This window comes from Pipistrellus kuhlii, unplaced genomic scaffold (genome assembly GCF_014108245.1).
Source record: "Pipistrellus kuhlii isolate mPipKuh1 unplaced genomic scaffold, mPipKuh1.p scaffold_m20_p_5, whole genome shotgun sequence".
Lineage (NCBI taxonomy): Eukaryota > Metazoa > Chordata > Mammalia > Chiroptera > Vespertilionidae > Pipistrellus > Pipistrellus kuhlii.
In genome coordinates this window covers 30,660,476-30,685,315 of record NW_023425551.1, presented here as the reverse complement: position 1 = coordinate 30,685,315, position 24,840 = coordinate 30,660,476, and the positions used below count along the sequence as shown (strand labels likewise).

The 24,840-nt window shown below is 41.0% G+C and overlaps 2 protein-coding genes across 4 annotated transcripts in view; one reads left to right on the top strand and one right to left on the bottom strand.

The window, feature by feature from the left end:
• Positions 1–5,614, bottom strand: part of AK9 (adenylate kinase 9) — a 103,410-nt gene extending 97,796 nt beyond the window's left edge. Inside the window, exons 1-3 of one of the 2 annotated variants that reach the window (XM_045572773.1) lie at positions 5,400–5,614; positions 3,583–3,728; positions 239–366 (exon numbers count right to left, since the gene is read on the bottom strand). In XM_045572773.1, coding sequence (XP_045428729.1) covers positions 239–355 — 117 coding nt within the window. In that variant the 5' untranslated portion in view covers positions 356–366; positions 3,583–3,728; positions 5,400–5,614. The remainder of the gene's footprint in view (positions 1–238; positions 367–3,582; positions 3,729–5,399) is intronic. The other variant, XM_045572772.1, reaches the window with a different exon arrangement.
• An 884-nt stretch (positions 5,615–6,498) lies between these two features.
• FIG4 (FIG4 phosphoinositide 5-phosphatase) overlaps positions 6,499–24,840 on the top strand; it is an 80,199-nt gene continuing 61,857 nt past the window's right edge. Inside the window, exons 1-4 of one of the 2 annotated variants that reach the window (XM_036414547.2) lie at positions 6,499–6,789; positions 18,871–18,969; positions 20,698–20,821; positions 23,463–23,619. In XM_036414547.2, coding sequence (XP_036270440.1) covers positions 6,724–6,789; positions 18,871–18,969; positions 20,698–20,821; positions 23,463–23,619 — 446 coding nt within the window. In that variant the 5' untranslated portion in view covers positions 6,499–6,723. Of the gene's footprint in view, positions 6,790–18,870; positions 18,970–20,697; positions 20,822–23,462; positions 23,620–24,840 lie in introns of those variants that run through there. The other variant, XM_036414551.1, reaches the window with a different exon arrangement.

Below are 24,840 nucleotides of genomic sequence, written 5' to 3'. Positions count from 1 at the left end.
AAGAAAACAGAACAAAAACTGGCCAAATTAACTAAGTTATTAGATACTCTGGTAGGTGTTTAGGAAGAGAGTGTGAGGGTCTGGAGTGCTGTCATGTTCAGTGTCTCTATCTGAGGGTGTGCGGTCCATGCAAAACCACCCAGGGTGTACATCTATGAGTCATCTTCTGTATGCTTATCATCCTTCAATAAAATGTTTTTTAAAAATTATACTAAATAAATTAGAAGTGATAACTTACTGGTTTCCCAAATATAACAAAGCAAACAGGTTTAGATAACATAAAGTTTTTTTCAGCTTCATCTTCATTAAATATATCCACAAAAGGATATTCTTCTATCTTCTCTTGAGAAGTCATAATGCAAAATACTGCAATAAGAAAGAGTAAGATTGTTAAAGTGCCTAATTTAGTTGGAATAGGTAGGTAGGCTAGGGAGAACTAAAATACCCTATAAATTTACTTAGCCCAGAAGCCATTTCATACCACTAAATACATGGCTTTTGCTAATAATTGCAAATAAGTTAAGCTCATGTATTAAAATAATAATAGGGTCTTAGTTTGAGATAAATAGCAAAATCCAGTTATATGCTGTAAAAAAGCTAAAATAAAGTTTTCTGAAAGACTAAAGGAAAAAATACATATATGTACACATATACATATGTTATGATGTTGCATATTTTTTTAAAGATCAAATTGAATATGTTATACATATACACATATCTATTTTTGTATGTCTTTGTATGTAGGGACTATCCATGGCTCTAAAATAAATCCCAGGCCAAAACCCGTTTGGCTCAGTGGATAGAGCGTCGGCTTGGGGACTGAAAGGTCCCGGGTTCGATTCCGGTCAAGGGCATGTACCTTGGTTGCGGGCATATCCCCAGTAGAGGGTGTGCAAGAGGCAGCTGATTGATGACTCTCTCTCATCGGTGTTTCTAATTCTCTATCTCTCTCCCTTCCTCTCTGTACAAAATCAATAAAAATATATTTAAAAATAAAAAAAAATAAAATAAATCCCAATTAAAATGAGAAAATACATAGAACTGAAAAATAATGAGCATAATACATAACAAAACTCGTAAGATATAGCTAAAGTAGTATTTAGAAGCCTTACTTACATTAGAATAAAAGAAAGTCTGACAATAAGTGCACAACTTAAGAAGTTTGAAAAAGTAAATCAAAAATTAAAATTTTTTTTAAATAAAATAAAATACAAATGTTTTATAAAGAGGGTCAACAAAACTAAATTGTGGTATTTAAAGACATAAGAAAAAAAGAGATATAGATAATAAAAGAATATCATAACACAGTTATCCAAAATATATTTTAAAACAAACAAAATGGATAAATTCTTAGAAAAATCAGTTTCTTAAGGGAAAAAAGAAAAAGAAAAACCTAAGTGGTTCTTTAACCATTAAGGAAATAGGGTCAGTAGCTAAAAATCTTCCCACAAAGAAACCAGATGGTTTTATTAAAGAGCTCCATGTCTTACAATCTTATAGACTCTCTTTCAGAAAAAAGGTAAAGTATAGACTCCCTACATAAATTATGGGTTTCATATAACCTCCATACCTAAACAAGAGAATAGTATGAAAAAGCATAATTATGTGCCAATTTCATTCATGAACAAGATTTTTATTTCAGAGAGGAAGGAAGAGGGAGAAACATCAGAGATGAGAGAGAAACATTGATTAGTTGCCTCCTACATGCCCCTTGTTGGGGGATTGAGCCTGCAACCCAGGCATATGTCCTGACCGGGAATTGAACCCTGCTCTCCTGGCTCATAGGTTGATGTTCAACTACTGAGCCATGTCAGCTGGCAAATTCGTGTTTTAAAATGGTAAATTTGTGGTAATTTGTTATCCTATCTAATAAAGAAGGAATATGTTAATTGAACATTACACAATTGCAAAGATGGTGGTGCCCACAACCAATAAGGAGTGAATATGCTAATTGACTGCCATGCCCTCAAAGATGGTGGTGCCCACAGCCATAAGATGTCAGCACCCATGCCGAAACCGGTTTGGCTCAGTGGATAGAGCGTTGGCTTGCGGACTGAAGAGTCCCGGGTTCAATTCCAGTTAAGGGCATGTACCTTGGTTGCGGGCACATCTCCAGTAGAGGGTGTGCAGGAGGCAGCTGATCGTTGATTCTCTCTCATCAATGTTTCTAACTCTCTATCCCTCTTTCTTCCTCTCTGTAAAATATCAATAAAACATATTAAAAAAAAAAAAAAAGATGTCGGCACCCAGCCCGCTCAGCCCTGCTAGGGTGGCATGTGTGTGACAAGGTCAGGCCCGCTCCCAAGTGGGCCTGGTTGCTCCATGCACCTGTCTCCGGAGTCTCCCAATCCCCTTAAGTCTCCCAGCTGCCTACGGCCGGTCCGAGGCACAAGCAAGCTTGGGATGTCAGCTGCCCAGCCACCCAGAACTGGCCCAAGGTACAGGCAAGCCTCAGATGTTGGCTGCTGAGATGCCCAGGGCCACCCGAGGCTTAGGTAACCAGGGCCGACCAGCTGAAGCTTGCGCTGCCGGCAATGGTAGCAACAGAGGTGTGCTGGGGCGTTGCCTTCCCCTGATCGCTGGATCACCTCCAGCCCCAGAGGGCTCCTGGATTGTGAGAGGAGGCAGGCTGGGCTGAGGGACCTCCCACCCCCTCTCCAGAGCATGAATTTTCATGCACTGGGCCTCTAGTACTGCATAAAAAACTAAACAAACAAACAAACAACACAAAATATGTGGAGCTTTCTCACAAAGCATCCATCTCAGAAAAGGCACTCACCAACCAGGTAGTCAGGATGATTATCCAGTAAATGCCAACTAGTCTTTGTCCTTGGTCACCTCAGTGCTTGCCTCGTGGGCTCAGATATGAAGTAAGCATGTGGCAGGAATGGAGGCAATGGAGGCTATGGAGGCTATGCATGGGCTCAGCAACAAGGCACCCTCTCAGGCTACTCTGAGGAATGTGTCCTTCTGTGGAATGTCTTTCCTATCTGCAGCAGAGACCAGGCTGAGCCCCAATATGAAGCATCCATTCAGTGACAAACTGTTGGTTACACAGGACCCCTTCACCTTGGAGAGGGCAGCAAGTGACACGTGTTCCTGGTATGGGTTTGCCTTCCCTACCTGCAGAGCTGTGGCCAGCATCACTTTCTGTGGATTGGATTTGTAGCACTTATCCTGGGATCCTCTGTTATACTGCTTTGGATCAAAGGAGCCTCTTTACAGTAATCCACTGGTCCTCCTACATACTACCTCACCTAGAAGCTGCTGCTCTGACAGATTGTTAAAATGGCCTCTTAAAGGTACAGCTAAAGCACCAGTGTGGGATTGTGTGGGACTGAGACACTGTGCTTCAAGATGAGGAACGTCTCATCTTGAACCAAGCATTTGGTAAGAGTGACTCCCCTCATTATCACCCTGTGCTTGACATTTGCACCAGCCTTCTTCACCATGAGGCTCTGCTGGATTGGAAGCCCTGGTTTTGACTGAGGAGAGAGCTTCTTCCTCCAAGGGACCCACTTGATTAGGTTCCACTAAACCTAAAATTGCTGCTGCCACCTGATTCTCTTTGGCTCCACATACCTGTTGAGGAGTTGCTACACTGGTGGAGGTAGAGCTGCTGCTACATAATTAGGACAGGGAGGTGTACGTCGCGAATGCAGGGGATTCTCTGAGACTCCTCTTGATGCTGCCACAGCCAGTAAATGGATAACCGCAGCAACCACAACCTGACAAGGACATAATAACCAGGGGTTTATACTCGATAGATGAAGACTGGTTACTCTACTGGGAAAACAATTTAAACCAGCAGACATGCTGGTCAAGGGTAAAGAAAATTTAGACGGAAGTGATAAATTATCGGTCATAGGCTTAGGGTTAATTGCAGTAGTGGATGCTGTAGTTTGTCCTGCTAATCATACTTTTGTGAGTCCATTTCTTTTAGAAATTGGGACCAGACACCATGTTGAAGAATCAGTGACAGATAGTGTGAACTTAATATGGGGGAGAAGTGGATATGAATGGTGCAAAAGTTGAACAGAGCAGATGTTATTATTACTGCCCTGCTCATATCTACTTGACATACATGCTAGGCCAGACCAACTTCCAACTGCTGGCTGGCAATGTGTGACTGCATAACGGTTCTTTTCGGCTGCCAAAACCTATTCAGCCTGAGCACAGGGCAGACTGGAAGTTCCAGGGTATTAACAATCAGACAATGACTGGTGGGGGTTGATGAAGGGATACACCAGCTCTTTTGCCCCTTAAGAGAAAATAACTGATGCCGAAACCGGTTTGGCTCAGTGGATAGAGTGTTGGCCTGCAGACTAAAGGGTCCCGGGTTCGATTCCGGTCAAGGGCATGTACCTTGGTTGCGGGCACATTCCCAGTAGGCAGCTGATCGATGATTCTCTCTCATCGATGTTTCTAACTCTCTATCCCTCTCTCTTCCTCTCTGAAAAAAATCAATAAAATACATTAAAAAAAAGAAAAGAAAATAACAGACATCCACTCATCCAAGTGAATTCTCCAGTGAATTCAGCACATAGAGAAATTTGTTTGATAATATTCCCTTTATTAGCTTCCTTCACTTCCCTGTTGTTTTGGGGAGTATTCCACATAGGAGCTATTTGAATTCAAATTTTTGTCTCAGGATCTGTTTTTGGCTGAACCAAACCAAGACAAAGTTCAAATAGAAATGCTTATTTATAATATAATGATTGAAAACCAGAATTCAACAGATTTTTTAAGAGTTGTTATCCTCAATAAAAACATTGTGCAAATATTTAACTCATTTTCAGAAGAGTTGGTTTCCATTATAAATGGAACAGAACTAAATATTTTTCCCCAGTTAAAAGATCCAAATCAATGCAAAATACCAACACTGACATGGTCACCTAACTAGTTCTTAATAAAAGGAGTACCAAACTGTGAAATAAAATTTAAAATGATTGTTTGTTTTAAAAGTTTTGTAATTTTTCATCTTTGAATTTATATTATCTCTAATGTCATATAGTTTCTAATATCACATTATGTGTTTATACTATAATTTAATATATATATATGTTTAAAGCACCCTTACAATTTTAGCAGTTGAAAAACCCTGGGTCCTGAGGGTTACATGGGGACCCCACTCCTGGAATATCTCGCACTCTGCCTAGGCTAGATTAGCTGCCACTCCAGTATTCATCTTTTGCTCTCATAGTAGGTGCTCAGTAAATGTTTGTTGAATGAAAACATTTGTCTCCGAAAGGGGAAAATTTTTTAAAAAGCGGGATTTGTGGAGATTCCGAAGTTTACTTTTGCAAGAAAAGAACTGGCCTGGGGTCTCCGCAGGAGGTGGGATGCCATTCAATCTGTACCAAAATGCATTGGGTCGATGAACTACCACCCCTACTTACCTGGCCGCAGCGGACCCCAGCGGACCCCACTGGTGGGCTACAGCCGCCTCGGGGACCTCTCGGATCTGTTGAGCGGTTGCCCGGGGAACCCCGAGGCGCAGCGCGCAAGGAAGCTTGGGAGGGGACGGGGAGGGTCCTGAGCTCCGGGCTTGGTGGCTTGGGGGCGGGGCATCGGCGGTGGGGCTGTAATTTTTTTTTATTAATTTTTTTTTATAGATTAAGGTATCACATATTTGTCCTCAACCCCCCATTCCAATCCCCCCCCTCACTCATGCCCCCACCTCCCCTATTGTCCTTGACCACTGGTTAGGCTCCTATGTGTGCACATAAATCCTTTGATCTCTCCCTTTTATCCCCACCCTCCTTTTGAGGTCCAGCAGTCTGACCCATGGCTCCTTATCTCTTGTTCATCAGTCTATGCTGTTCACTGTGATTTATTTTAAATATTCACTTTTGTACCTAAATTTGTGTTCATAATTACAGTACACTGCTTTTCGCAACTATAGGAGAGGATACATGCATCGCCCATTTATGTTCGCTGCACTGCACGGCGGCCGCTGGACCCTCCCAGCCCAAGTGTAGAATTTACAAATGGTTAGCCTCAGGCACAAATAGATGGCAAGCCCAACACTGCCAACTTCAGGTGATTTAAAAAAAAGTCCTAGAAGCATACACCCGCTGGACGATACGGGTAAAACAGGCGACAAAGAGATGCGAGGGGCAAACACCCACATCAGCGAAGCACCCTCCCAAAGCAGGTTCCCAGGAAAATAAAGGCAGAAGTAGACAGGGGAAAAAAATAAACAGACCCACTTGGGAATGGGTCTGTCTGCAACTTGGGGAAGCGCTTCAAAAGGAGCAATCCTTCCCTTTTCCCAAAGGTTAGTCAGACAACGGACTCAATGGACTTGGCACCGTCTCCGCCCATTGTTTCCCTTCCGCCCGCACCAAAGATGGCGCCCTTCTCGCCCTCTCCCGGCAGCACGCAGGCCTGGGAACCCGGCCTCTCTAGGGTACGGTCTCTCTATGGTACGGCCTCTCTAGGGTGCAGCCTCTCTATGATGCAGCCTCCGACCCCGCCCCGCTGGTCCTGGGGCGGGGCTTGCCTGGAGGTGGGGCATCGGGATCCGGAAACTCGGGACTGAAGCCTGTCAAATGCAAATTTATTTTTATCTTTAGTGCCCAGGAGGTGATCATCCCGGCTGGACCTGGTGCCTAGGGTCCGAGGTGTCTTCTCTCTGGTCTTTTTGGGGCGATCCGGAGGCTGAGGCTATCTGGGCTGCGGCCTGGTGCCCTGTCGTGGGGGCTCCTATTTGCGGGGGCCATGCCCGTGGCCGCCGCCCCCATCATCAGCTCCGTGCAGAAGCTGGTTCTGTATGAGACCAGAGCTGTGAGTACCCGGCGCCTGGGGTGCGGGCGGGAGGATGGAGGGCGAGTGGGAGTGGACCGGAGGGCGGAGGCAGCACCCCTTTACCCTCCAGTTCCCTAATCGCAGCCTTGGGGAATGGGCTTTGCATCCAAGACACTGGTGCTTTTGCTGGTACGTATTTCCATGGAAAAGATGCGGTTAGAACACATGGGAAACAGGTGCTTGTAGCATCTCAGACCATGTTCATGATGTTTTGTAGGAGTTCCTGGATTCTTTTCAACTTTCAAAAAGTTTATTCGAGTTCTGTGGTTCACTAGTTACAGTACAGGCATGGGTACTGCGTGGTTGGAAAATGAAGCATAGCTTTTCTTTATTGGGTTTTAGGGTCTGTGTTTAAAATTACACTTCATGACAGCAAGATTGCATAAAACAAGATTTCTTATGCTGTGGAATGTCTTGAAATGCACATTAAATGGAACTTGGGTTGTCTTCATTAGATAGAGTACAAGAAGGTAGTTAGCAGTTTCTCAGTTTTAACATGGTCCTGATAGCATGTCTGCCTAAGGTCATCATTAGTGTAGAAGCACTGTTGACCCTAGATGAACTTTGCTTGGATCCAGGCCAGAAGATGAAATTATCTAATATGGGGCATTTGCAAATATTTCGTTCTTTGAGTAGAGTCATACAGAAGTATTGTTTTGACATTGAAGCAAAACCTTCTGCTTTCTGTACAATGGGCTGGTTAATGGAGATGTAGGATAGACTAGTTAAAAAATATAAATACTATACCGAAATTTCACCCCGTTAATAAGCCGAGCATTCAAGAGCACTGGTTGAGATGTTAGTGTTCTTTCTAAATCACAGTTAGTACCAGAGAGCTCTTCTGCCCCAACCTTCAGTGGTCCCCATTCTGAGGAGAATAAATGCTGGATTCCTTAGTTTGTCATTAAAAGCCATATATGATTGGTCCTCAACTAGTCTGTCCAGTCTTATGTCTAATTTAATATCAATCCAGCAAACATTTACTGAGGATTGGATATGTTCTTTGCTGTGCCTTATTCTGCAGTAAAATTGTATTTCTTTCAACTTCCTTTCTCTGTGTTTGCTGTTCTTTCATCTTGTAATGTCCTATCCCTTCTCCTCTTGTCAAAACTGCTGGTCCTCATAGCGGCTGTATATACAGTTTATATATATATTGATTTCTGAGAGAAAGGGAGATAGAAATATCAATGACGAGATAAAATCATTGATTGGCTGCCTCTTGCACATCCTCTATTCGAGATCGAGCCCCAAACCCAGACATGCGCAAATCCAACTGTGACTTCCTGGTTCATGGGTTGACCCTCAGTATTGAGCCACACCAGCTGGGCTTACAGTTTGTTTTTTTGTGTGTGTTTTTTTAACTCATAGGATCTACTTAGTTGCCATTAATTTTATACCTTTTTCTAAGTTACTGACATCCCTTAACCTTTGAGCTTATTTCTCATAAAAATCTTTCTGCTTATATCTTTGTAAAATTTTCTTTCAGTTAGTGGCTTGCCTATTCATTTCTTAATGACAGTTTTCTTCAGCTTCTTGGAGGTATAATCAACAATATGTAAAATATTTAAAGTATACAATGAGATGATTTGATCTATGTATATATTATATTAATGATCTTTCAATGTGCAGGAGTTTTAAATTTTAATAAAGTCTAATTTATCTATTTTTCTTTTTCTTCTTTTTCTTTATTGATTAAGGTATTACATATGTGTCCTTATCATCCCATTGCCCCCCCACCCCCACCCCATTCATGCCCTCACTCCCCTATTGTCTGTGTCCATTGGTTAGGCTCATATGCATGCAAACAAGTCCTTTGGTTGCTCTCTCCCTTACCCCCACCCTCCCCTACCTTTTCTCTAAGGTTTGATGGTCTGCTTGATAGTGGGGAGAGGATGAGGGGCAATGGGAGCATAAGGACACATATGCAATACCTTAATCAATAAAGAAAAAAAAATTAAAAAAAGAATCAACTTTTGACTTGGTTTATTTTTTCTGTTGTTTGTTTTTTATTTCATCAATTTCTGTTCTTAAGTTTATTACTTTCTTTCTCTTATACGTTTTGAATTAATCCATTCATTTCTTTCTAGCTTCATAAGGTAGACATTTAGATCATTGACTTAATTTTTTTCTTTTCTAATAAAAACATTTAGCCCTAGCTGGTTTGGCTCAGTGGACAGTGTTGGCCTGTGAGCCAAAAGGTCCTGGGTCCAAATCCAGTTAAGGTCCGGTTAATTTCTCCTCAGCCTGGCCCCTGCTCAGGGTGCGTGCAAGAGGCAACCAATTGATGTGTTTTTCTCATATCAATGTTTTTCTGTTTTTCCCTTTCTCTTCCACTCTCTCTAAAAGATCAATGGAAAAACATCCTTGGGTGATGATTAACAAACAAACAAGCAGAAAAACATTTAAAAATTATACATGTAAATAGGAGAATAGTCAAAAAAGACTATGGAGTAAGTATAAGCCTGAACATCAGATTAAGTACTATATTCTTATATGCAAAAACTTTTGTAAATTCGTCTAAAAAAAGAACACCTGACAAAAAAGGACAAGGGCATGAATAGGTAATTTGCCAAAAGGAAGTATGTTTATGAAAATATACTCAACTTGCTATTAATTAAGGCAATCAAATGAAAAAAAAATTTCTATTTTTTATGTGTCAAAATGGCAGAGGTTTGAAAGATTGACCAAAGTCATTGCCAGTCAGTATGTGAAAGAAACTGCATTCTTGTTTTGGCTGGTGAGAGTGTATTAATTTGCTATGAAGGAATTATGGTACACATTAGAAAACAAAAGAGACAGTGGACAATATGGGCCGTCTCTTGTCTTAAGCCTTCATTTAGAAGGCTAATTGGGTGAAGTCCAGGCAGTCATGGTTATCTGTGCTTAGAGGTGGAGTTTGAGGAGTGTTTGGAGTGGGAGGGGAGGCAGGTTGGTAGACAGCATGCAGAAGGTGTAGTTATCCCCTTGTGAAGGGTCTGCTCCCTCCTAGACTTTCCTGTTGGCTCTGGCACCCAGCACCTTCATGCTGCCCTTTGGCTCCTGTGACCCCTCTCTGGCCTTTACCTGTCCTGTGACCCAAGCCTACAGATACATAAACCCAGGCCAGATCCAGCCCTAACACTCAGTGCAGCTCAGTGCAACTAGGAGCTGTCCATAAGAGACTGAATAACCTGAAGTTATCATGCGTGAAACAGCAGCTTGCTTCATATGTTTTCCAGTGTACAGCTGTTGGTTAATGTCTGATGCCCTAGGGGTCTTACCACTGCCATAAGTGACCATTTCATAACAAAGAAATATAGCGGTTGACTTAAAAATCGGTAGCTGAACAGAACGGTGGCAGATTTTTATGTCTGCGTGTGTATTTTGTAGGGATGAGATTTTAGGACAGTCTACTCCTGCTAGTTCAAAATTGTTTGTAGTTATGTATGCAGGTAGGTATGCATTTATTTAATTCCTGCCTTGTTCCAAAGAAAGCGTCTCCTTCCTCCTCACCCCAGTCATACAAAATAGAATAAAGCAAGTAAGAAGTGCATCATGAGGAATACAGCTTGCTTAATTGGCCTTGATATTGGCCTTTATCTGGGTAATTAGGGACTGGATAGAACAATATAGAATGTGGCTGGCTAAGGGTTTGGCGCAGGGGACTCAATCATGTAAGTGGGGGAGAGAAACAGTTGATTTGGAAGGTTGGTTGGAACAGTTGGTTGGAAGTGCCCAAGTTTCACACTTGTTTCTGGAGGGGATTGGAAGCGTCCCAATCAGTAAAGCTCTGGATCTATAAAGAGTGAATTTGCAGACATCCCTTTTGACTCTCAAGGGCCCATTTCCCTTTCTGGGCTGCATTACTGACTGTGGGATTGCTGAGATAAGTGGATAGGGAGGTCTGAAATACTGCTAGATTGTGAGAAGTCACTTCATGGTGATCTTTAAAAGCATCATTTTTATTCTGAAAGTTCAAGTGAAGGTTAACATGGATTGAAGCTGACAGAAAACCTAAAATTTCTTCTTTTACAAGAAGGTTGATTTTCTTCCCTCAGATAAGAAGTGAGTGATTAATTAATCTATCGTTACAAAGGGAGATAATAATGTTAGTAGATACTGAGTTTCTTATTAAATGGGTTATCTATTATATTCCATTTGGAGTTCATGTACATATTTTTGAAACACATTCATCTTATGTTAGGTCACCACTGTTAAAGTTATATATGAATTTTTAAGCATTTTCTTGAACATTGTTGCTCTGCGTTCAAATGCTCAGATCATTTTCCATCTTAAAGGGCATTTTACCACTGGTTTTGCCAGCCCTCTTCCCCCAACACATCTGCAAACACACACTCAGAGGTGTCCCCTCCGAGGTGGTTCATCTGCACCTTCATGTATGAATGCATTCAGGCTATCCAACTGACGCAAGCCTGATTTATGGAAAACCTGTATACTTCAATTACTGCTCTTTTTCTGTTGCTTTTGGGGATTTTGTTTACCTCCCTTTCCACCTTCATTATTTGAACTTCAAACTGCTAGTACTTGAGATGTCCTTTCTTTCTTTCTATAATCCCTAGTTCCTACTAAGAACTTATAATGAACTAGAGGCCTGGTGCATAAAATTTGTGCATGGGGGAGGGGGGTGTCCCTCAGCCCAGCCTGCATCCTCTCCAATCTGGGACCCCTCTTCAATCCAGGACTGCTGGCTCCCAACCACTCACCTGCCTCTGCCTGATTGCCTCTAACCTTCTGCCTGCCAGCCTGTTCAACCCCTAACCACTCCCCTGCTGGCCTGATGGATGCCTGACTGCTCTCCAGTCAGCCTGATTACCCTTAACTGCCCTCCCCTGTTGGCCTGGTCATCCCTAATTGCCTTCCCCTGCAGGCCTGGTCCTCCCAACTGCCCTCCCCTACAGGCCTGGCCCATCCCCCCAACAGCCCTCCCTTGCAGGTTTCCCCCAACTGCCCTACCCTCAGACCTGGTCCTCCACAACTGTCCTCCCTTGCAGCCTAGTCCCCCGTAACTACCCTCCCCTGTAGGCCTTGTCTCCCCTCCCCCCCAACTGCCCTTCCCTACAGGCCTTGTCCCTCCCAACTGTCCTCCCTTGGAGGCCTGTTCCCTTCCAATTTCCCTCCCCTGCTGGCCTGATTGCCCACAACTGCCTTTCCCTGCTGACCTGATTGCCTATAACTGCTCTTCCCTGCTGGCCATCTTGTGTCCACATAGGGGCAGGATCTTTGACCACACGGGGGCGGCCATCTTGTGTGTAGGTGTGATGGTCAATTTGCATATTATTCTTTTATTAGATAGGATTCAGCCTCAGCTTTCCCAGATATGGAAGCCTCCTCTCAGCACATTTGTTCACATTGGGTATTCTTATCAGTTTCCTCTTCTGGAAGCCATGGCTCATGCCTGGACTGGTTGCTCCTGAGGCCTACAGCAGAGCTGGTATCTGTTCCCTTCACCAGCATCCTAGAGTCTCTCGTGATGGCATCCTTATTTTCCCAGATCCTGTGTCTCTCTCGTTCTTGATTTTTGCCCTCATTTTGGTGGAGCACCTCCTTCAAAGGCTTCATGAGAAAGGGTTCATGGACAGTATGCCCTCCTCCTATCCTCATGTTTGAGTCATAGATTTAATGTTACATTAAAGTTTGAAATGAATTGCCCCTTATAATTTTGAAGGTATTATGTCGCTGTCTTTCACCTTTCAGTGTTGCTGTTGAGAATTTCTAATGTTATTTTAACTTGATCTTTAGTTTGAAGTCTGTGTTTCCTCTTTAGGAACTTGTGCTATCTTCTTTTTTTTTTTCTTTAGTTTTCTGAAATTTTACATTTCTATCTTCAGTGATAACAGATGCCACAGTCCAGCCAGTGTGGCTCAGTGGTTGGGCGTCGACCAGGAGATCATGGTTTTTTTTTTGTTTTTGGTTTTTTTTAAAATATATTTTTATTGATTTTTTTACAGAGAGAAAGAGAGAGGGATAGAGAGTAACATCGATGAGAGAGAGAGTCATCGATCAGCTGCCTCTTGCACACCCCCCACTGGGGATATGCCCGCAACCAAGGTACATGCCCTTGACCGGAATCGAACCCGGGACCTTTCAGTCCGCAGGCCGATGCTCTATCCACTGAGCCAAACTGGTTTCGGCTGGAGGTCATGTTTTCATTCTCGGTCAGGTCTGTCAGTTGGTCGGTAGGGCACATGCCCAGGCTTTGGGCTACATCCCCAGTTAGGGGGCATGCCAGAGGCAGCCGATCAATGATTGCCTCTCATCATTGATGTTTTTATCTCTCTCTCCTTCTCCCTTCCTCTCTGAAATCAATAAAAAATATATATTTTTAAAAAGAGATGCCACAAATTTCTACATTTCTTGGATGTTCTGTGGTGTAAATTGGGTTGCTACTTGGCTTCCCCACTGCCAATTTAGTTATGTTTTTTAGTTTTGTTTTTCATTAAGATTTTTTTAAATTGATTTTTAGAGAAACAGGGAGGAAGAAGGAGAGAGAGAAACATCACTATGAGAGTGAAACATTGATTGGCTGCCTCCCGCATGCTCATTTTTGAGGACTGAGCCCACAACCTGTGTGCCCTGAGTAGGAAGCTAGCTAGCAACCTTTTGGTGCATGGGATGATGCCCAACCACCTGAGTCACACCGGCCAGGCTGTTTTTCAGTTTTAAATAATTACTTTTTTCTCCCTAACTCTTTCACACTTCCTTTTGTCCTTCAGGCTGTGTTTAAAAAACAAACATAAAAAACTTTACTATAAAACTTTACTTTGTGAGGTGTTTGGGAGGATCAGTGGTGTTCACTCTTCCATCTTTACCCAGAAGACTATCTATTTGCTCTTCAACCAGCTCTGTCATGGCTTTTGCCTCCCCTGTCACTGAGACTACCCACGGACAGGCCACTCACACGTTCCGACTGTCAGATCCTTTGGGCTCTTCTCTCTCCTCAGCTGTCTTGATTTCTCAGCTGCATTTGGTGTGGTCTTGACTACTCCTTTCTTCTCCAAATGATTTCCTCCCTTTGCTTTGATGACTCTGCATTGTCCTGGGTTTTTCTAGGACATCACTGTCCCTTCCTTTCAGTCTTCTCAGCTCGTTCCTACCCATATCCAGTCTCTAAACAATGCAGTATCTCATACCAGTTTTGGGAGCTCTATCTCTGCTTCCACCCTCCCTAGTAGGTTTAAGCAGTCCCATGACTTTAAATGTCATGTGTGCTGATAACACCCACTAAGATCTGTCCTTTGAGCTCCAGATTTACACAAAGTTCTCATTTGGTCTCCTTGGGCATGTTAGAACTCTTGGTTTACCCTCAAACCTGTTTCTTCTCTAATCATCCCCACCTCCGTAAGAGGGACTACCATAGTTGCTCAAACAAAGGTAATTGGATTAATTAGCCCCTCTCCCCCCCCCCCTTTTTTTTTTAAATCTAATTCATCAGCAAGTTATATTTCCAAATTCTGTCTTCAATTTGCCTTTCCCCTCAGGTGTCTAGCCCAGTGTCTGGCACACATGAGACATTGACTGGTTAACAGTCAAATGAATGATGTCATTAGAAAACCAGGGAAATCGGTATAAAAATATGTGGACTCCTTTAAACATGCTGAGGTCATGAAAGACAAAGACAGGGGGACTATTCTCGATTAAAATATTATTTTATTTATTTTTATTTTTAAAATTGATTTCAGAGAGGAAGGGAGAGGGAGAGATAGATAGAAACATCAATGACTAGAGAGAATCATTGATTGGCTGCCTCCTGCACACCCCACCTGGGGATCAAGCCTGCAACCCAGGCATGTGCCCTTGGTTGAAATTGAACCCGGGACCCTTCAATCCACAGGCTGGTGCTCTATCCACTGAGCCAAACCACCTAGGGCTTGGTTAAAATATTTTAAAAAGACATGGTAAATAAATACAATGCATTGAATTCTGGCCTTTTAAACACCAGATATTACAGATATTATAGGGACACTTGGGGAAATTTGAATATAGATGGTATGTAGATAATATTGTATCAGATTTATGATTATGTTGGAGGAGGTCCTTATTTCTAGGAAATACAGATTTTTAGGGGTGATGTGTTAGATACCTGCAACCTATTTTCAAATGGTTCAGAAGAAAAAAGCTTATCTCAGGAGGGAGGGAGGAAGGGAGTAAACAAATGTAGCAAAATGTTAACCATTGGTGAATCTAGGTGAAGAGTATATGGGTTTTCATTGCGTATTCTGTTCATCTTACTGTATGTTAGAAAAATGTCCAAAATAAAAAATTAGAAAAAATCAACAGTGGAGAAGAATTTAAGGAAAAGGTATTTCAGGACAATTTTTAGCTCCTCCCTCCCCCCAAATGCTGAAATCCATTTTGCAGCAACATATTAAATGTAACAACATTCAAGAATACATATAGTTCTAGAGTTGATATAGTTAATAAGAAGGAAATAAAGTCGAGTAGAAATAAAGCCTTTCTGGAAGTTACCCTTTAAAAAAAAAAAAAAAAATTGGGGGTGAAAGTTGATGGTCAACTGCCCACTAGAGGGCAGTGTGTGAGAGTGATTCTGTCCACATTAGCCCCTAAGGACTCTGGTTTTCTTACACACGAGGTCGCTCTTCTCTGCACAAAACATCTTTAGAATTCTCAGACTTTAGAGAGAACATGTAGGTGGTTAGACCGCTTCCTGTTTCTTTTCTTAGATCTGCTTCTAAATCGGGTGGATTTTAGCTTTGGTTCCTGTTTCCCGGAGGCTTTGGAGGGGTCTGGCTATGGGAGATGTATTGATAGGTCTGCCCTCCTGTGTGTCTGCTCAAAAGCCAGTGATATATTTGCCCACTAGGATCTCAGGAATTATATCTATTTGTCACAAACTGGCAAATCATAATCCTACTGCAATTAATCTTTAGGGTTCCCAGGATCTGTTAAAATTCTAGGAATTCCATTCGGGGATTTTACCTCCCTTAGAGCTGTGACGTGCCTTGCTGAGTGGTTGACTAAAAAGGGCCATCTTTCTGCGTGCTTACACAAAAAAAGATGGGTTCATGTAAATGTTGTAGAAATTAAGTGATCAGCCTGTGGCAGGCAGCTGTTCTTTCACCTAACCCGTGGAACCAGATTGTGCAGCTGGGCTAGAATTAAAAATCACCGAGCTTATGGTGTTAGCCCCAGGCTCCTGAGCTGCATATCATTAGGTGAAGGAAGCAGACATGCCCCAAGCTAATTTAGACATTGCCCTCAGGAGTAAGCATTACACTGAGATATAAATAAAAGTGCCTTGGTGGGGTAAGTGCTGAGAGGATTGTTGTCGGTGGAGATGGTGGTATCACTGGTCCTATTTTGGCTCACAACATTAAGTCCTGCATATCAATATTAGGGCAGCATCACCCTCTCTGCATAGCTTGCTCTACCTTCCCCAAATGAATTAAGTTGTCCCTGCTGTGCAGTCCAGGCCATACCCCTCTATTATAGCGCACTACTCATGGTTGCTGATTTACACGTTCCCTCCTGAGGAGAAAGACCGATTACTAATAGATGTGTACATTCTTGCATTTTCTGGTTGCATTTTGGTTTTGCTTATGCTTTTCTTCCTCTGGGGTACTCTCCTTCCTGGGTTTAGGGTTTGCTTCTTTGTTTGTTTGCTTAGTTTGTTTCCTTTCTCCAATACAGTGGCATAGACTTGCTGATGTCTTACACACAAAGCAGAGAAAGGAACTAACCCTCTTCAGTGCTTTCTTTGTATCTAACACTGTTCACTGTTAGGTGTTTTATGAGCATTTTGTCACTTACTATTGCTTTTCTAACAAACATACCAGCTTTCTTCCTGTTATATCTTTGCCCTTTCTATTTCCCCTTCCAGGAACTGTTTTTCCTGAAGTCCTCAAGAAGGTGGCTCCTTTTTCTGCTAACAAACTTGTATAGTTGACAAACCATTCTTCTGAAGTTAATTTTATTACATTGATCATTCCTCTCCTCTCATTGGTGGACAGGATGTCAGGGAAGGAATTAGCTGAGGCCCACTGAGAATCTTTGACCTCCCTCCCCTTCTAGCTGCTCCCCAGTTGATCACTTGATAGTCTAGGATGTCTCAAGGTAGATTACTAATTTTTATTATAATTGCTTTTTTCCTACCTCATTCTAACTGGCATTGTCATTTAGATTCTGCCTCTCCTAGGGGAAGAGGGATTGATTCAGTTCTTTGGTTAGCCTTCTTCTTGAGATGGGTGAACCCAGCATCTTTTAACATATAGTTTTGTTCTTTATAACCCGGAAGTCTAGATCAGACCTTTATAAATAGATATATACTTAGTAAGAAAAAAAGTCTTATTTCTACAGATTAGTGTTAAAACAATGAAACCAAGTGCTCATATTCTGATATACAGTAAAAGCATACTTTAAAAAGTCTTACTGGTCCTTTGAGACTCAGTTCAGGTCCTGATGCCTCAGACATTCTCCACATCTGTAGTAACCAACATTAACCTTTCTTGTTCTGAATTGCTGTGGTCTACAGACTTTAGTTTGGTCATTTAGCTGGAGAATTCTATTTAATTGCTTTGTGTATCTTTAATCTCAGCTGACCAATGAGATGGTCAGATGCCAGTTTCACTGAGGCAGTGTTTTTTCCTTTTTTGCAATGTTGAAAATGTACCACATTTTAAAGGACATTTTTGAAGCAAAATGTCTTTAAAGAATTTATCTTTGCAATTTGAGTTTTATTTACTTTCTTAAATGCAACTTTAAAATTATTCATCTTGTTTAGGTTTTCTTAAATGGATTATTATTTAAATATAAGATTATTATTTTTCCACAGTTTTATTATTCATGTTGTTCTTAGTATTCATATAAGAAGACTAATGTGTTCAGGTACCATGCTCCAAGGAAGTGTTTCCGAAAAGAAAGAATATTAATTATTTCTTGTAGCTTGTCTATAAAAAGCCATTTATGAAAGTACACCAATTTTAATGTTTTATAGAACTTCGTGGTGGATTTCTAGAGTTGCTATACTTAAGTAATTTTCAGCAGAAACCGGTTTGGCTCAGTGGTAGAGCATCGGTCTGTGGACTGAAAGGTCCCAGGTTCGATTCCGGTCAGAGGCATGTACGTTGGTTGTGGGCACATCCTCGATAGGGGGTGTGCAAGAGGCAGCTGGTCGGTGTTTCTTTCTCATTGTCGTTTCTAGCTCTCTATCTCTCTCCCTTCCTCTCTGTAAAAAAATCAACAAAATATATTTTTTAAAAAAAGTAATTTTCAGTCTTCTGTAGAATATTTGTAAAGAATTACTTAATAAGATATCAATTTTTTAATAGTGATAATTGTGTCAGCATTCCTAATTATATGTGGAACTTTCTAATTCTTACCAGAGCTGCTCCTTCCTGGCAGAGTTCAATCATCAGTCTCCCATCAGTAAGGTTAATCCTAATATATAAAAAGCCAGAGGCTGTCATGACCAAAACAACAGGATGGATGACCGAACAGCAAGCTGCTTGGGGAGACAAGGCCGGGAGGTGTGGGGGTGGTGGAGGGGGGGTTAGTGAGGGATGACCAAACGACTGAAAAGCAGGCTGCGTGGTGCGACCAGGTCAGCGGGGGAAGGGGTGTAGTGGGGTTGAGCAGGGGGGACAGTTAAGGGCGATCAGGCTGGCAGGCAGATGAGCAGTTAGGAGCCAGCAGTCCCGAATTGTGAGAGGGATGTCAGCATTGTGAGAGGGATGACAGCTGCTCCCCCTAGGGGTCCCAGATTGGAGAGGGTTCAGGATGGGCTGAGGGACCCCCTCTCCCATGCAAGAATTTCATGCACCAGGCCTCTAGTCCTCTAGTCTCTATATAATGTAATTAAACTGACTCAGTTACTGGGTACCTTTCAGATATGACTGATGCTTGCACCACTAAGAATATTTCATTGTTAAAATTGACCTTTTGAATCAGCCTTTTTTAATCTGCCAGTTATACTTAATAGAAATATTTCTTTTAAAAATTAACCTCCCTTTATTAATGTATTTAATTTAAAAAACTGATTTGGTTATTAAATGTGTGTAAAGCAGAATGCCTTATAAAACTGATGACATTTCTTTTTATTTATAGAGATACTTTCTAGTTGGGAGCAACCATGCAGAAACAAAATACCGTGTTTTGAAAATTGATAGAACAGAACCAAAGGATTTGGTCATAATTGATGATAGGGTAAGTATCTGCAAACGTGAACGCAAACAGAAACTTTGGTACTTGTTTAAAGAATATCAAATGCCGAAACCGGTTTGGCTCAGTGGATAGAGCGTCAGCCTGCAGACTGAAAGGTCCCGGGTTCAATTCTGGTCAAGGGCATGTACATTGGTTGCAGGCACATCCCCAGTGGGGAGTGTGCAGGAGGCAGCTGATCGATGATTCTCTCTCATCGATGTTTCTAACTCTGTATTCCTCTCTCTTCCTCTCTGTAAAAAAATCAATAAAATATATTTAAAAAAATAAAGGCTATCAAATATCCTTACACCTTCTAGTCATATATAATTTTTAATTATGTATCTAAAAATTACAAGTATTTTTCATGGTTGGCTAGAATTTGAATCTCTTATGTGGTTTCTAGAAATTACTGATATCAAGTGGTATAGCAAGTTTGTTTTTCATTTAAAAATATTTTTTATTGATTTCAGAGAGGAAGGGAGAGGGAGAGAGAGATAGAAACATCAATGATGAGAGAGAATCATTGATCAGTTGTCTCCTACATGCCCCACACTGGGGATTAAGCACGCAACATGGGCATGTGCCCTGACCCGGAAGTGAACTGTGACTTCCTGGTTCTTAAGTCGAGGCTCAAACACTGAGCCACACAGCCTGGGGCCAGACCTTTATTTCTCATTTTGATTTGTTTTACAAAGCAAACTCTTTGGATAAGATAAGAATATATTTTCTTAAAGGGATGACATTTTAATAATTCAAACAACTTAATAAGTCTATCTACCGAAGAGATTATTTCTTACTGTGCTTTAATATAAAGGTACTTGAAGTCAGAGAGGACTGCAGACTTTATGATGCTGCTAACAATCACCTGTAAGCCCTCTTCTGATTACTTGCTGTGCACTAGAGAAATGTTAAACTCTTCTTTGCAGATGTTATATTATCCAGAGTCAGGAATACAAGACTCGATTCAGGCAGCACAAAAACATGAGGTTGTTAGTCAAAAGAGAAATGCAGTATGGTGGTGATGAACAGTTAATTTTAGCTCTTTCAAGTGAGAGAGCCTACTTTTGTATTAACGTTCCTGTCTGTGAATTTTTCTGAATCCAAATAATTTCCTGATTTTATTCAAATATATTAGTAGCTTTATTTTATTTTTCATGAATTAGAAAATTTGAACCTATTTTCAATAAGCTCTTGCAAAATTATTTTCTGTGTATAATAATTTTAGATACATACTATTTTGTGATTTCCTGCACTCCTGGTATGGTCTTCTCCCACCCTCAAATATGGGAGTTTTTTAGTAAGATAATGTAATAATTCTTGGCTTTATTTGGGGAGAGGAGTGGTTGATAGGAATCTCTTTGAAAAATCTAAGAAAAGCTATGGCCCCCTTATAAAAATGCACATCTACACATATAACCAAAACTTGACATATAATTTTAAGGGGTTTACAGATTTTTTGAAATTTGGGGATCCTTTAAACCTCTGGTTCAGAAGATAAGGTTTTGATAATTTTTAGTATAGCAACATGACCCACTAACTACTTTCAATTGCTAATATTGAAGAATGTGTTTGCTTTTTAAAATTGTAGCTTAGTCCTGCAGTTATTACATATACTTCTCTGTGAAGTAGCTAATGATTCATATAGGAAACTTTTAATTTTTAGGGGTAAAAAATAAATACTCAATCGAAAAAGTAAGCACAACCTTACAGATTAAGTTTGCTTATTTTCAGCATGTATATACTCCACAAGAAGTGAGGGAGCTCCTTGGCCGATTGGATCTAGGAAACAGAACAAAGATGGGCCAGAAAGGATCCTCCGGGTTATTTCGAGCTGTTTCAGCTTTTGGTGTTGTAGGTAAGAGATGTGCCTCCATCCCCTACCTCTTTTTTTTTTTTTTAAATCTACATAGAATACTTATAGCTTGCAAACCTATATACAGTAGCTTTATAATTATAACCCATCATCTGTGGCATTGGTTGTTTAAATCTTTATTATCCACTAATCAGATATGAAACAGCCTTTATATAATATACTAGAGGCCTGATGCACGAAATTCATGCACTTGGTGATGGGGGGCTTGTCCCTCAGCCCAGCTTGCACCCTCTCCAATTGGAACCCCTTGAGGGATGTCTGAATGATCAGGCCTAAACGGGCAGTTGTACATCCCTCTCACAATCTAGGACTGCTGGCTCCCAACTGCTTGCTTGCCTTTGCCTGATCACCCCCTAACCACTTCATCCTGCCAGCCTGATCACCCCCTAACCACTCCCCTACCAGCCTGATTGATGTCTAACTGCTTTCTGGCTGGGACAATTGCCCCTAACTGCTCTCCCCTGCCATCCTGGTCACCCTTAACTGTCCTCCCCTGCAGACCTGGTCCCCCCAACTGCCCTCCTCTACTGGCCCAGTCAACCCTAACTGGGCTCCCTGTTGGCCTCATTGCCCACAACTGCCCTCCCCTGCAGGCCTATTCTCTCCCAACTGCCCATAACTGCCCTCCCCTGCAGGCCTATTCTCTCCCAACTGCCCTCCTCTGCTGACCTGGTCATCCCTAACTGCCCACAACTGCCCTCCCCTGCAGGCCATCTTGTGGTGGCCATCTTGTATTCACATGGGGGCGACCATCTTTGACCACATGGGGGTGGCCATCTTGTGTCTTGGAGTGATGGTCAATTTGCATATTACTCTTGTAGTAGATAGGATGCTATATGCTCAGCATTGTACTCAGTTTTATATAGGATACGAACAAATAATATAGAAATGGTTAGGGCTTTTGAGGAGTCTGCTGTCTGGCTTGTTGAGGAATGAAAAAGTAAAAATGAGCTTGCACTGTGAACATTTGCCCTGTCATTTATCAGCAGGAAAAAAACAGATACAGGTAAAACCAGCTTTAAAATGGACAGGAATTTCTCCCCAGGGCCTGCTGCAGCATCAAGGTCATAACCCCGTCTTTAAATGACCACTGCTTTCTTATTCACTGAGAAACTTTGTCCTCTAGAATCACAGACTATCTGTTTGCAATTATGTCAATGAGACAAAGCATTCCCTTCTTTCCTGGATGGTGTAAGTCACTTTGACACCGAGAAGCAGCCATGATTTGCAGCTCAGATGCAGGGCTTTGGATAAGGGGTTTCTGGGGACAGTAGTCCACAGCTGTGCTGTTTTTTCAAGGAAATGGTACCCTGAGTTGGCTTCCCAGTCCAGACTTGAAGTTGATCTCTTTACATACAGTCCTGCTGTGGTTGGGGCCTCTTCATTTAAATGTTACCTGACCTCTTCCCTTACACCCTATAATAACTCCTTTATTTATTCATGAATAGATATAGATATGGGTTTGGCCTGTAAGGAGTCTGCGCTCTGGCTTGTGGGGCATTTATGAGTGCCCACAGGTCCCCTGGTGTGCATTGTTCCTCACTGCAGTGAGTTAATGAATCTGTTTCTGCTGCACTGAGGATGTCTCTGGGACGGGGTATTAGGATAATTGGACTAGGATGAGGGACAAAAACCACATGAAACAACTCCAAGAATGTAATTAAGAGCCAAGCTATGCAGTAAAAGTTAAGTGGTGTTGGAGACTATCACATAGGAAGTGGGTTACTTTATCTGGAATGGCCAAGGAAGATTTCCTGGAAAAGTTGAGACTCTGGCTGGATTCTAAAGGAGGAACAAGATTTGTGTGGATGCAGGGAAGAGAGGAGAGAACTCTATTCAGGGTGACAGCAGAGGCATAGACATGAAGATGTCCGCAGGTCCTGGAATGTTAGTGAGTTGTTGGGTGAGGCCAGATTGCTTGGAGCTTGGGCCACCACCAATAGCTAGAGAGTTAGTTTTAACTCCCAAAGCAAAATGTTGGGGGTGAAGGGGCAAACATTTTTTAACCAAGACTATATTGTAACTAGTGTATTGCTGAGCACTTAATCCGACTGAGCATTAGAATATATAGTCTTTCTCACCAATATAGAATTTGACATAAAATATAACTTTATAATGCTCCAACATTCATAAAAAGTTTACCTATCAGAAGTGGTATTTGTGAAAGATTGCATGAAGACTATGCAATTGCTGGGTATATTGTTTTGTTTGCTCAATGCCTCCACTTTTTGGGGACCCACAGGTTGAGAACCGCTGCTGTAGAGCCTGAGACCATAGGAAAACATAGATATTTACATTACAATTCATAACAGTAGCAAAATTACAATTATGAAGTAGCAATGAAAATAATTTTATGGTTAGGGGTCACCACAACATGAGGAACTGAATTAAAGGGTCGGGGCATTAGGAAGGTTAAGAACCATTGGTTTAGAGTAAGATTTTAAGTGTGATAAATGTTATTATAGATTTTTCTAGAGAATAATTCTAAGATAACTGAAAATTTGTATGGTTCCAAACCAAAGAGTGAAATAAAGTTGGAAATATGTCAAAATTATTTTGCCTTTTAAATGTGTGTATAAAAACATTACTAAGTTTAGGAATCATTTGTTTTGTTTGTTTGTAGGTTTTGTCAGGTTTTTAGAAGGCTATTATATTGTGTTAATAACTAAAAGGAGGAAGATGGCAGATATTGGAGGTCATGCAATATATAAGATTGAAGATACAAATATGATCTATATACCCAATGACTCTGTACGAATTACTCATCCTGATGAAGCTAGGTATGTGCTGATGGTAATTACTATTTTTTAAAATGTGTTAGATAAAATAGAAAGCAAAATATAGTCAACAGATTATAAATGTTATGTTAGAAATATAAAATATTGGAATAATTCTACAATTTTTGTTCAAGAGCTATTCAAAACCTCCATTTTAACAGTTGATTCAGGTGAGGATCAACAATGGCTGCTGAAAGCATTAGGTGGGAAGTTATTATTGATAAATAGAATATTCATTCAGTCTCAACATATACTATATGAATCTTTATTATTTATAAAGAGGAACAAAATGGCAAACATACTTAACCAAATGATCAAACTTATCATTAACAAGAATGAGGCAAAACTGACATTTGCTTCTTAATGTGAAACAATAGGAAGGACACAGATTACTTGTATAAGTTTTCTTGCTTAAAATATTTCACTTGAATCTAAGCATGAGGAAAAATCAGACAAATCCATATGGTGGGACATTTGGTAAGACAACTGGTTGGGGCTCTTCAAAAATGTCAATGTCAACAAAGACAGAAAAAGCCAGAGGACTGTTCTAGAATTTAGAACAGACATGACAACCAAATGTAATACTTGAATTTCTGTTGAATTCTGGATTAAAATGTGTGCATGCATGCATGTGCATTTATACATACACACAGAGCTATTAAGGAATTTATTGGAATAGTTTGTATATGGATTGTTATAGATAAGGTAAAATTGAATCAATATAAAAATTTGGTTGTAATAATGATATTGTGATTATTTACAAGATTGTTTTATCATAATAGATATAGGGTGTCCCAAAAACTATAAACACTCTTTAACAGCTGATAACCCACTTAATATTCACCCCTTTTCAGGTTTAAGTGATTTGAAATAATGGGTGAAGCCAGAATAAGAGTTTTTTTTTTCAGACTAAGTTTTGAACAATGAAAATTTATCCTAACGTGCCACTAGACATTTTTTTTTTTATGGGGATACATGAAATATAAAGTTTATGGTACAAAACTGGCAACAGTCGAAGAATTAAGGGCACACAAATACCAAATGCAATAATTTTTTGATGTTTGTGATCCCATTGCTTCACATTATCATCAGTGCTTGGACCAGAACTGTCATCAGCTTGGAAATAGGCATTGACAAAAAAAAAAAAAAAAAAAAAAATTGATTCATTCTGTAGATTCTTTTAAAATTTGAAAATAAACTGTATGCTAATAAATACTGACTTTG